General features: G+C 37.2%; 1 protein-coding gene across 5 annotated transcripts in view; it reads right to left on the bottom strand.

Annotated features, from left to right (window-relative positions):
* MAST4 (microtubule associated serine/threonine kinase family member 4) overlaps nucleotides 1-13,796 on the bottom strand; it is a 445,876-nt gene that overhangs the window by 69,151 nt on the left and 362,929 nt on the right. For all 5 annotated transcript variants that reach the window (XM_073344102.1, XM_073344105.1, XM_073344103.1 and 2 more), the window contains 3 exons: nucleotides 8,583-8,740; nucleotides 5,083-5,158; nucleotides 2,339-2,548 (listed from right to left, as the gene is read on the bottom strand). In XM_073344102.1, coding sequence (XP_073200203.1) covers nucleotides 2,339-2,548; nucleotides 5,083-5,158; nucleotides 8,583-8,740 — 444 coding nt within the window. The remainder of the gene's footprint in view (nucleotides 1-2,338; nucleotides 2,549-5,082; nucleotides 5,159-8,582; nucleotides 8,741-13,796) is intronic.

Here is a 13,796-nt window from a genome sequence, read left to right as displayed (position 1 = left end):
ACAAAGAATAGACTTTATGATACCTAATGAATGCAAAAGAAGCCATATGTTCTTTCTTCTGGCTGAAAGATATTGATGGTCTTTTGCTCATATATCAAAAAGGCATTTCTTTGCTTCGAATAATAGAAGTTGTAGGATAAATTCCAAATCTCATCTACTGCGTATTCTGTGCTATGTGCCATGTGCCATATATTTAAGCATACAAAGAAAATTCAAACAAACTAAAACCTTACAATTTTAATTATAAAAGTAGTTTATGTATTTGCGATTGCAAAATCCATGTAAATACTAAGCTAAATAGCAATCTCATGCTTAATACCATAATTAAAAACACAATGGAAGAAAATGTAATCTAATTGTGAAGTTTCAAAGAAAACTGAACAAACTTCACTACAATGCTTCTACCTCAGCTTTGAGAAAATGCTAATGAGAGGCAAAGATTCATATTCTATACGCTGCCAGCTACATTCACGAGGAAAATGTTAATGGGCTGAACACACTTCTGTTTTACTCACTGGCCAAAATAAAAGTAATATTACACACTTCTGGATCTAGGTAGGTAGGGATATTTACAGAAGATTCCATATAAGTGAAAGAAGGGTGAGATAGGAAAGCATTCAAAATCAACTTGACCTTGACCTTAGCACTACAAAAATGTCAGTTAAAATCAAGCTGCTCAAACCTCAGGGGACTCTTTTCCTGGTTATGCAAAGCAACCACAAGGTGCCAAGTAGCAGTAGGAGCTACAGCTTTCCACTGAATGTCACAGTTGGGAACTGACAACAAATGCATCCTAAGAAACCCAAAGTATGTTCCCACAGATCAGTTCTGTATCAGGCAAATTTCCCTACAATTATTTTATGTTTTTAGCTTTTAATGAATATTGTAAAATTCACCCAGATAATAATATAATACTTTGAAAAGAAATAAGTTTACAAAAGAAGTAACACACTTGTACACACTATTTAGGAAATTATACACAAGCTTATGTTTTTTGAACAATTGATATTATATTGTAAAGCACATGGCTTAGAAAAGAGCAGACAGCTATGAACAGGGCCAATTTATATCAGCCAATGTAGGTAATATCAGTGCTGTCAATACATGCAATCAAGTGAACCTTAGCTCTTAAGGCATATTTCTTCATACTGTACTGATATCATCACGCTGTAGTGCAAAGTCAAGTAGATATCTGTAACCAATTATTTAGCAATTTACCTGCACTTTGGCATCATAAAACCATACAATAAGGTTTAAATTTGTTTTTAAATAATTAAGTCTTCATGAATCTTCCCTATTTACCTTAACTGATAACGACAAGATAACAATAATATAGAAATGGTGCATTGTTGTCCAGTTTTTGCAGTATTTTTCCTTTTTTTGTGTGTGCGGGGGTGGGAGGAGCATAAGGGGAAGTACAAAAGGAAATTTGGTACCAGCAGAAAGTAGTGTAAGAGAAGTGTTCTCTGATATAACCTAACCAGGTTTTACCCCCAAACCAGCATAGTCTGGAAACAGGCAAACTATTAAAATACAGGCTGACATTTCTGTGTATTTAAAATCAAAGCAAAACAAAACAATAACATCTTAACAAAATCTTGCTTGGTATATTTCACTGTATTGAACCCACTTGCCTACCAGATTGACTCTGGGGCACACTGTACCATCAGTCCACATGCACAACTGCCAGACAATGAATCAAGGACACAACATGGTCCTTTGTTTTAAAAAAGGTATATTTATATATTTGATGAGCTTCATGTCACAGCACAAGTCCTATTTGCTAACTGAGGATTCAGATTTCTCTTATCAACTGATTATTTTAAGAAGATTCTTATGAATGTTTTTATGCTGAAGTCAATTTTTTTTTTAATTACTAAGGTTGGTTTCTGAGATGTAAGGAGACATTACAAACTTCTAAATAAATAAATAACCTGCTGCTAATGAAAGGCTAAGGGTTGCTGTCTGCTGCCTCAACTGGTGTTAGAAATTAGGAGGTTATGTAATCTGAAAGGAGAATTTATGGAAGTAGGGGGTCGCCTCATTGTGGGGTGCATATACACAAAAACATAAGCAATTTATAACTTGCAATGTATTACAAAATGTTACTGAGTCTAAAAACCTTTATAATCCATTTATCCCTGAGTCACACACCATAAGACCCTATGGTTCCTGTACAGGTCATTTCATTGAATAAGCCCACTATGAATTTACACTACGTTGGCATCTATTTGAGTAGAGCAGCCATAATTATTTCATAGCAACTTACTTTAAATAAACATATTTGAACAATTTTTAAACAAAAGATAATTATCTTTGCACAGTGCACGGTTCATACCTCCTGTAGTAATTTGTCTAATTTGTGCTGTAATTCAAAGAAGTATCGTGACGTGATGAGGCCCTGATGGGATTTATCCAAGCAATCTCGAGCCAGCTCAATGATCTGATGGTGGGTAAAGCTGAGCACTCCATCTGCCAGGGGAAGAACGTTATCAGGAGAATTGTTGGTGATAATATCCTGAAGCCGTTCTTCCATCTGAGCTGTGGCCTGTTAAAAAAAAATATATTGATAGATTTAATCAGTATTTTCTGAAACTCTATTACCACTCCAGAACAATATTTTTCCTGATTAAACAAATTTCTGAATAGCTTAAAAATTTCTTCTAACACTATATATGAAAATGGGTGATCAGGGGACACCATCATAGGGCCTAATCACTTCAGCCACACTATCAGAGGCTCGTTCAACTGCACATCTACCAATGTGATATATGCCATCATGTGCCAGCAATGCCCCTCTGCCATGTACATTGGTCAAACTGGACAGTCTCTACGTAAAAGAATAAATGGACACAAATCAGACGTCAAGAATTATAACATTCAAAAACCAGTTGGAGAACACTTCAATCTCTTTGGTCACTCGATTACAGACCTAAAAGTTGTAATTCTTCAATAAAAAAACTTCAAAAACAGACTGCTGAATTGGAATTAATTTGCAAACTGGATACAATTAACTTAGGCTTGAAGAGAGACTGGGAGTGGATGGGTCATTACACAAAGTAAAACTATTTCCCCTTGTTTATTCCCCACCCTCACCGTTCCTCAGACGTTCTTGTCAACTGCTGGAAATAGCCCACCTTGATTATCACTAGAAAAGGTCCCGTCCCCCGTCCCCACCCCGGCTCTCCTGCTGGAAATAGCTCACCTTAAGTGATCACTCTCCTTACATTCGATGAAGTGAGCTGTAGCTCATGAAAGCTTATGCTCAAATGAATTGGTTAGTCTCTAAGGTGCCACAAGTATTCCTTTTCTTTTTGCGAATACAGACTAACACAGCTGCTACTCTGAAACCAACCAACAAAAACAGTGGTTTGTCCAGCTAGAGAATGAGCAAACATGCTCCATTTCCCCACATTATTCTACTAATGCTGACCAGCAGCTCCCCTCCTGTTATTCTACTCTGTGCCTCTTTAATGGGGACTGCCAGTCATGCTAAGTTGTGTGGCAGTTGCTTGATATGCACAAAACAGAAGAACACTACAAACTTAGCTTTTACTACAGAGCCAAAACAAAACATGACCTCCGGGGAAGGGGAGGGCAACTTTTTAAAATTAATCTTCATATACTGCAAGACAAAATAGTTTTCTATCCTTGATATTTGTTGTATAAAGAAAACATTATACAGAATAATGGTGAGTATTTCCAGGGGAATATTGTCTTTTAGAGAGTTAGTGCCAGATTTTTAAAGATATTTAGGCACCTAACTCTCACTGAAATCCATGGTACTTAGGCACCTAAATACCTTTAAAAATCTGGACCTTGCTGATTAAACCTTATGCATGCTAGCAGCATTAAAGTACATAAATTCAGCTGGTATTTCTGTTACCATGTATAACTATATCTTTTTTCCTGCTGAAGTGTAATATGTAAGAGAAATCTGAAGCAATCTTTTTTAACAATACCATGTACAGTAGAACTTCAGAGTTATGAACACCTTGGGAATGGAAGTTGCTCGTAACTGAAATGTTTGTAACTCTGAACAAAACGTTATGGTTGTTCTTTCAAAAATTTACAAGTGAACATTGACTTAATATAGCTTTGAAACTTTACTATGCAGAAGAAAAATGCTGCTGTCCCTTTATTTTTGAATAGTTTATGTTTAAATCAGTAGCATACTGTGTTTGCATTTTCTTTTTTGTCTCTGCTGCTGCCTGATTGTGTACTTCTGGTTCCAAATGAGGTGTGTGGTTGACTGGTCAGTTCGTAACTCTGGTGTTCATAACTCTGAGGTTCTATTTCACTCTTATCTCACCATCGAGTTGAATGGTGCAGTTCATACCTCAGTTACAGTTTAATCTCTTTGCAAACTCAGGCAGAAGTCTCTGAAGGAGTTACACTCACTTCATGTTTTGAAGGTTCTCTTTGCAATGGTAACAGCTTTCCAGCTCTCATTTTTTTGTTATGTGACATCAGACTCTGCAGAACCACACAGGGGTCTGCCAATGACCCCAGCGATTCACCTGTACCTTGGGTCACAGTTTTGTTTCCCATATTTGAGATGAGGCAACAGCCTTCCATTGCTTAGCATCCAATAGACAAGCACTTCCAGCAGTTCACTGATTTTTCACAATTTAAAAAAATAAATCAATATATAATGAACCTTTGGGAAACATGAGAAATATCAGAAAGGGACTTGAAACATGCGTTTCTGGATGCTACACAGGATTCTGAGTGAAGGACAAATTTTCTTTTTTGTTTGCAAAGTTCAAACTATCGAATACCTATTTACAGCAACTGTAAAACTACAAATTATTGTATAATACCTTTCTAGACACGCATCAACATATATTACCAGCATGCTTTATTTCAAAATCAGTTCAGCAGCTTCGCTAAATGAATGTCCAGTTCTCAGCAGGGATTTTTTTTTAATTGTGATTTTATCTTTCTAATAAGAGTTTGGTGATGCTTTATGAAAGCCATTACTGGCTTAGATCATTCGTTCCCATAACAAAAACATCACTTATTTAAAACCTATGCTGCCTATTAGTTTAGATACTGGGTATCTTAAATGTAATTCATTACCTTTGGGAACCTCTCTTTGTAGACATGGTTCATCATAATTATTTCATGGTCACAGCAGGCGGGAGAACGTCCGGGGCTGCAAGTAAAGCAAATCATCCCTTTAAACTTGTCTCAGCATGAATTGAAAGAAGTTTTTATATTTCTATACAATCTGCTTGCATCAAAAGATGCTGTAGCCTTCATTAGACAGGTATATTTGCTAACTAACTACAAAATCAGTCCCTTTCTACTACATACTGGCAGGGCCTAAAGCTGCCTTGAAGAAGTGTTGGGCCTGTTACTGCCAACAATGCAACTTCTTTAGTTTATAACTATATGTTAGAGTGCAAACAGTTTACTATGTTCATGATGTTACTTATTCCTCAGACAGGGCAAGGAAGTATATTTTTCATCTTAAATAACCAAAGAAAAATAGCTACTTATTCATAAATTCCAAGCAAAAAAAAAAATCATTGTGATAATCTAGTCTGACCTCCGATATGACACAGGCCACAGAACTTCCCCAAAGTAATTCCAAGAAAACAGCTTTCAGAAAAAACACTTGATCTAAAAATTGCCAGTGATGAAGAATCCACCACAACAATTGGTAAATTGTTCCAACTGTTAATTATCCCCATTATTAAAAATTTACGCCTTATTCCTAGTCTGAATTTGTCTAGGTTCAACTTCCAGCCATTGGATTATGTTACACCTTCCTCTACTAGATTGAAGACCCCATATTTTTTCTCTATGTAGATACTTATACACTGTAATCAAGTCACCCTTAACATTCTCTTTGTTAAGCTAAATAGACTGAAGGAGCTCAGTCTATCACTACAAGGAATGTCTTCTTATCCTTTAATCATTCTCCTGGCTCTTCTCTGAACCCTCTCCAATTTATCAACATCCTTCTTGAATTGTGGGCATAAAAACTAGATGCAGTATGTTAGCAGTAGTTGCATCAGTGCTACACAGGTAAAATAACCTCTACACTCCTACTTGAGATTCCCCTGTTTATGCATCCCAGGATCGCATCAGCCCTTTTGGCCACAGTGTTGCACTGACTAGCAGCTCACGTTCAGCTGATTATCCCTCAGGACCTGCCAAATCTTTTTCACAGTCACTGCTTCCCAGGACACTGTCCTCCTAGTGCAACGCTGTAAGTATGGCTTATATTCTTTGTTCCCAGATGTATACATTTACATTTAGATGTAGTAAAACGCATATTGTTTGCTTGCGCCCAGTTTACCAACCAATCCAGATTGCTTTATACCTATGAACTGTCCTCTTTATTATTTACCACTCCTCTCATTTTTTGTGTCATCTGAAAATGTATCAGTGATTATTTTACATTTTCTTCTAGATCATTGATAAAAATGTTAAAAAGCATCGGGCCAGGAATCAATCCCTGCAGGACCCTGCTAGAGGAAACACCCACTCAATGAGCGCTCCCCGGTCACAATTACATTTTGAGACCTGTCAACTAAGCCAGATCTTAATCTATTTAATTTATACCATGTTAATTTTACAGTGCTCTTGGTGTTTAATCAAAATGTTGTGTGGTAACACAGAAGTCTAAGTGTGTTACATCAACACTATTACCTTTATCAACCAAACTTGTAATTTCAGGGGCGGGGGAAGATATCAAGGTAGTTTGATAGGAACTATTTTCCATAAATTCACATTGATTGGAATTAATATTAACCTCTTTCATTCTTTATTAGTCAAGTCCCATATCAAACACTCACTAGGCAAACTGGCCTCAACTGAATGAGCTGGCCAACCAATGGGTGTTTGTGGCTACCTTAGCCCATTTATTTGCTCACTGGGGATGGATAGAGAACAGCAATGCAGCAGTCTGAAGCAGTGATTCCTGAATTGCAAACAGAAGAATTGACAATCCCAAGAAATCAAAAATCAGAGAAAAAACAATAAAATAAACCCAACAGATCTATTTCCAACTTGAAATGCAAATAAATGTGTAGCTAATACACATATAGATTGCCAAATATTTGCATTGTGCTACCTATGCCGGTAGCATTATATCCTTAAAGGAGCAGGAGATTTACAGGAAAATCTTCTGAGGTGACCGACATGCGGTACCTCATCTGATATGGGAGAACTGCTTCAGACCCTGCCACATCACTGCCTCCACATCAATGATCCACCCCCCCTCAAAGAAGTTGCTTACTTGGTTGGTTACACTACTCTTTTAGGTCTCACATAAAGATGTACAGAAAGAGAAAGAAAGGAAGGAATTCTCCTGCTCACCAATTTTTTAAAAAATATAGTACTCGTGGTATTTTTAGATTTTATAGCATAATAAAAAGGAGATCTTTTGGTTTGTTCTAAAGGACAAAAAATGAGGACTGAAATTTGCTTTACCATATCAAGGTGCTAGAAACTTCAACTATCATGGCTAACCCAAGCAAATTACCTATTTGCATAAATAAAACAATATATTCAGTACTTAAGTTCAGTACACCACTCAACTAGCGCAGTAACACATCTGAAAGCAGTTTGGCTATTATTGTCTGGTGTGACTATGCATGTTTCATAAACTAAACTAGGAATTTTTTATTTTTCTAAACTGGAAAATAAAGTGGTAGAAAGAAGACTGTACTGGTAGGTGAAGAATGTTTTCCATGTCTAAGCTTTTAAAGAACAAAAAAACCCATCTCATCTTACTTCTCAGTAATTGCTCTATTTATTCCACTGCTCTACAGATTATGTAGGTAGCAACTTAATTTAGTCATGGCAATCTATACAGAATTATAAATAAAGAATAATCGTGAAAAAACTGAGCTAAAATAATTTGCACTGAAATTATGAATTCTGACAGTTTGGCTACCTGCAACATTGATTTTAATTCTGAAGTGACTAAATACTATTTTTTTAGTCCTAGAAAGATTAGAGATATTGCCTTTTTGCATTCTCCAAATAGTACAGTATATAAGTATATAATACTTTGATAGGTAAGAACTGATCTACTAAAAGTGTATCTTGCACAGATTTCCAGAGTATGGGAAATAGGATGGGCTATGTCTCTGGCGAGCAAGAAATTAAAATGCTCCATAGCTAAGTATAATAAATTCTCCCTCGTCCCCATAACTTTCTGACACACTTTTCATTTCTTTTATACTAAGTACACCTAGAATATAAATAATATTTTGTATCATTCTTGCAAATATAGGCTTGAATCCTATGAACACTTGCACACAGAAGTAGAATAAAAGCCATCATCACAGTTTAAGCGGTCAGAAGTTACTAGTTTTGTTCCATTCTATTAAAATCTAAATTACTATGTCAATGAGAGAATTAACCAATAAGGAGGACCTAAAGTAACAATTTATTAAATGGAGTTTGGTTCAGCCTAAGACGCAATCAACACTGACTTCTATTACATTTCAGGAATTATTCAAATATCACAAATTGGTTAATGCCCCAAATTTATATAACCATGATGCGCCAGTAGTATACAGATTCAGATGTAGCCACTATTTCCAGAGAGCTGAATTCACCTGAGACTTCTGGATCGAGGGCGCATTGGTGTGGTCCTACATCTGTTATCACTGGCAATGCTTTCAGTGGTACAGAAATGTTTAGACAAAAAATGTAGTTCATCAGGTGTTGGTTGGTATGGTAACTGGTGTAACTTCTCTTGGGAGGAACAGGATGACTGCAAAGGGCAAGACAGAACATTAGCTAATATCATAGGCAAAAGCCATTTCCAAGATTATATTCATTGCATTATACAGAGTGCACTTAAACTGGGAACTACAGATATCTTTTCCTGTATTCACTTAACAATTTGTGGAGCAGAATAAGTAAAATACAAACATTTAACTTCATGAGCTAGATATACAGTAAACATAAAAATAGTTCAGATTAAAATTAAAAATGCAGCCACAGACATAGTGACTGCACTTAAAGTTGCTTCTATTTTGAAAGATTCTCCTGCCTTGAGAGCACTTCCCTATACTTAACATGAGAAAGAGTGCTGGAAATAATAATATACATCAAAATAGAAGAAACTTTAAAATGGAGTCTGCTAAATATTCATTATTTCCAGTAGTAGAAGATATTCATTATTTCCAGTAGTAGAAGATAAGGTTAATGGTATGATAGTTTATGATTTATCGCCACAAAGTAAAACCCGTAATTTTACATACTGCAGTAACAAATGTGTTTGGATACCCTACATTTTTTGGTGCCCATCACTTGTTAAAAACACATTATTTTGATTCTAGGAAGCCATCATCAACATTTCTAATGTTGTTTATTAATTATTACTTGAATTCTCTCTGAAAATATTTTACAGACCATTTTTGACAAAACTTGTACATCTAAACTGAAATGTAAGAACTTCATATAGTTATGAAGACTAAATAAATAAATTCCATGGAATATAAAAACTAAAGATACATCGTCAACCCATCCTCTTTGTTTAGAAATACAAGATTCAAAACTCTTTCAAGATCTGAAGTTTTTCATAGTTTATCATCGCTTAAGTTACTAGAAATAGGTACACAGTATAAACAAGTAAAAATACAGATGACAGCTATGCTACACATTCATATATGTAGCATCTAGACATGCAAAATGTTTGCACTGAATCTTGACGCTGCTCCACAGAGATTCAATTTGATGTTCCTTATGTCTTGCCAGTATGAGGGGAAAAAGTCTATAGAGTGGCAAAACTCCATGAATGCTACTGGGACATGCTCTCTCTACTCAGCCAGCTGACATCGTTCCCTACACCCTCCCTACAGATCCTCAAGAACTGGCATAATTCCTTATCGTTTGTCTTCCCACTGCCTCCTGGGCTTACTGGCCTCTCACGAGTCTGGCTATTTCCCTCCATCTTCTATGTTTTGTAGGCCAACAGGCAGGGCTTCTGTAGCCCCTCAATCCCAAAGATTTTCTGAAGTGAGAGGAGCATAGGCTCTACTAAGTTGCCAGGTAAGGTAGCACTTCATGATGCTAAGCATAGTAGGTAGCTAGCCAACTTTCAGAACCTCCTGGTAACTGAATGCTAGAAGGCAAACTGTCAAGATTCCTCCCCCACTCTGAACTCTAGGGTACAGATGTGGGGACCTGCATGAAAAACCTCCTAAGCTTATCTTTACCAGCTTAGGTCAAAACTTCCCCAAGGTACAAAATATTCCACCCGTTGTCCTTGGACTGGCCGCTACCACCACCAAACTAATACTGGTTACTGGGGAAGAGCTGTTTGGACGCGTCCTTCCCTCCAAAATACTTCCCAAAACCTTGCACCCCACTTCCTGGACAAGGTTTGGTAAAAAGCCTCACCAATTTGCCTAGGTGACTACAGACCCAGACCCTTGGATCTTAAGAACAATGAACAATCCTCCCAACACTTGCACCCCCGCTTTCCTGGGAAATGTTGGATAAAAAGCCTCACCAATTTGCATAGGTGACCACAGACCCAAACCCTTGGATCTGAGAACAATGAAAAAGCATTCAGTTTTTTTACAAGAAGACTTTTAATAAAAAATAGAAGTAAATAGAAATAAAGAAATCCCCCCTGTAAAATCAGGATGGTAGATATCTTACAGGGTAATTAGATTCAAAAACATAGAGAACCCCTCTAGGCAAAACCTTAAGTTACAAAAAAGATACAGACAGAAATAGTTATTCTATTCAGCACAATTCTTTTCTCAGCCATTTAAAGAAATCATAATCTAACACATACCTAGCTAGATTACTTACTAAAAGTTCTAAGACTCCATTCCTGGTCTATCCCTGGTAAAGACCAGCATATAGACAGACACAGACCCTTTGTTTCTCTCCCTCCTCCCAGCTTTTGAAAGTATCTTGTCTCCTCATTGGTCATTTTGGTCAGGTGCCAGCGAGGTTACCTTTAGCTTCTTAACACTTTACAGGTGAGAGGAGCTTTCCCCTGGCCAGGAGGGATTTCAAAGGGGTTTACCCTTCCCTTTATATTTATGACACGAACATATAATATAAATGTAATATATACATATATAACCTACTTTAATAAACTTTTACTAAACTAGTGACTTCTTCATTCTCTTCAGTTTCATCTTAAAAAGGTTAAGAAAAAGTAATGAGATAACTTAAGGTGCACTGCATTCATTTGGATATAAATAGGGTGCACTACAGACTTTCCTTTGTCTACCTTTTCCTCTACTTGACCTTCAAAGATCACAAGTATCTTCAAAGTTTGGTACTAGATATTACGATACTATGTGCCAAAACTGCCCTTGCTTACACAGAAGTGTTCTAGCAGTTGATGAGAATCACAGTAATCCAGAGATGTATTTATAAAATGCTAGAAGTAAAAAGTACAGTAGAAACAATGAGCCACTGCTCACGAACTAGTCTCACCTCATTTCCATGAATTTGTAAAAATATACAGAGGGGTGAGGATGTCTAATAGTTGCTGTTTCAGATTCTGACAAAGTATGTGAAACAAATCAGAGCAGCAGAGGTTAAAGTTTTCATTCCTTAATTCAAATCTTAAGTTCACTGTCTCTAGCTTGAATGAATAATGCAAATGAAGCATATCACTTCTGAGATCACCTCTATTTCTTTAAAATCAGCAGTTGTCTCGGTCCTTGCGCAAGTTGCACCAACAGTAGGAACCAGCAGAAAAATCAACCAAACAGAAGAACGTATGAAAATACAGGGATCCATTTTTATGCTGTTGGTTGATTCAACAAAATTCACACTTATTTATTAAAATGACAGACTTCTTTCCACCAGTCAGAAACTGTTAATCAAAGCCACGTGTGTGTTTGTAGAAGGACATCTGTTTTAATATTTGTAAATAAGATATGGCCTATTCATGAACTACCAAGGGACAGCTCAACATACAATCCATTATACAGTTTTAGATAGCTAAGGCAATTATGGCAGTGCAAAATGTGTTTCCATAAGGAATAGGAAAGATAGTTGAAACGGATTCATGCATTCTTGTCTGTGTACATCATCATCATGCAACAGCAAGCGGGAAGGAGGAAACAAGAAACTGAATTAGAATTACAGTTTTAAAAGTGTGTCTTAGTCAAGGAAAAACCTTCATATAACTTGGAAATTAAACATCTGTTTTGATATAATGTTCATGGTGTTTTTCTTCACTCCAGTTTTTGGGTACGTCTGTTTCATATAAGAAGAACATAAGAATGGCGCCACTAGGTCAGACCAAAGATCCATCTAGCCCAGTATCCTGTCTTCTGACAGTGGCCAGTGCCAGGTGCCCCAGAGGAAATGACCAGAACAGGTAATCATCAAGTGATCCAACCCCTGTCGCTCACTCCCAGTTTCTGGCAAACAGAGGCTAGGGACATCATCCCTGCCCATCCTGGCTAATAGCTATTGATGGACCTATTCCCCATGAATGTATCTAGTTCTTTTTTGAACCAGGCTATGGTCTTGACCTTCACAACATCCTCTGGCAAGGAGTTCCACAGGCTGACTGTGTGTTGTGTGAAGAAATACTTCCTTTTGTTTTGTTTTAAACTTGCTGCCTATTAATTTCATTTGGTAACCCCTAGTTCTTATGTTATGAGAAGTAGTAAACAACACTTCCTTATCTACTTTCTACACACCATTCATGATTTTATAGACCTCAATCATATCTTCACTTAGCCGTCTCTTTTCCAAGCTGGAAAGTTCCAGTGTTATTAATTTATCCTCACACGGAAGCCGTTCCATACCCCTAATCATTTTTGTTGCCCTGAACCTTTGTTTTGAACCTTTTCCAATTCCAATATATCTTTTTTGAGATGGGATGACCACATCTGCACACAGTATTCAAGATGTGGGCATACCATGGATTTATAGAGAAGCAACATGTTATTTTCTAAAAAGAAAAGGAGTACTTGTGACACCTTAGAGACTAACCAATTTATTTGAGCATGAGCTTTCGTGAGCTACAGCTCACTTCATCGGATACATACCGTGGAAACTGCAGAAGACATTTTATACACACAGAGACCATGAAACAATACCTCCTCCCACCCCACTGTCCTGCTGGTAATAGCTTATCATACACATTGTGAAGAGAGCGGTCACTTTGGATGGGCTATTATCAGCAGGAGAGTGAGTTTGGGGGGGGGGGGGGGGGCGGAGGGTGAGAAAACCTGGATTTGTGCTGGAAATGGCCCAATTTGATGATCACTTTAGATAAGCTATTACCAGCAGGACAGTGGGGTGGGAGGAGGTATTGTTTCATGGTCTGTGTGTATATAATGTCTTCTGCAGTTTCCTCGGTATGCATCCGATGAAGTGAGCTGTAGCTCACGAAAGCTCATGCTCAAATAAATTGGTTAGTCTCTAAGGTGCCACAAGTACTCCTTTTCTTTTTGCGAATACAGACTAACACGGCTGGTACTCTGAAACCCATGATATTTTCTGTCCTATTATCTATCCCTTTCTAAATTATTCCCAGCATTGTGTTCACTTTTTTGGCTGCTCCTGCATACTGAGTTGATGTTTCCAGAGAACTATCCACAAGATCTCTTTCTTGAGTGGTAACAGCTAATTTACACCCCATCATTTTATATGTATAGTTGGGATTATGCTTTCCAATGTGCATTACTTTGCATTTATCAACATTAAATTTCAGCTGCCATTTTGTTGCCCAGTCACCCAGTTTTCAGAGATCCCTTTGCAGCTCTTTGCAGTCTGCCTGGGTCTTATCTATCTTTAATAATTTTGTATCATCTGCAAATTTTGCCACCTCACTG

This window comes from Lepidochelys kempii, chromosome 5, assembly GCF_965140265.1.
Source record: "Lepidochelys kempii isolate rLepKem1 chromosome 5, rLepKem1.hap2, whole genome shotgun sequence".
In the NCBI taxonomy this organism is placed as follows: Eukaryota; Metazoa; Chordata; order Testudines; family Cheloniidae; genus Lepidochelys; species Lepidochelys kempii.
Note: the sequence above shows the minus strand (reverse complement) of the source record. Positions and strands in the feature narration are given on the sequence as shown.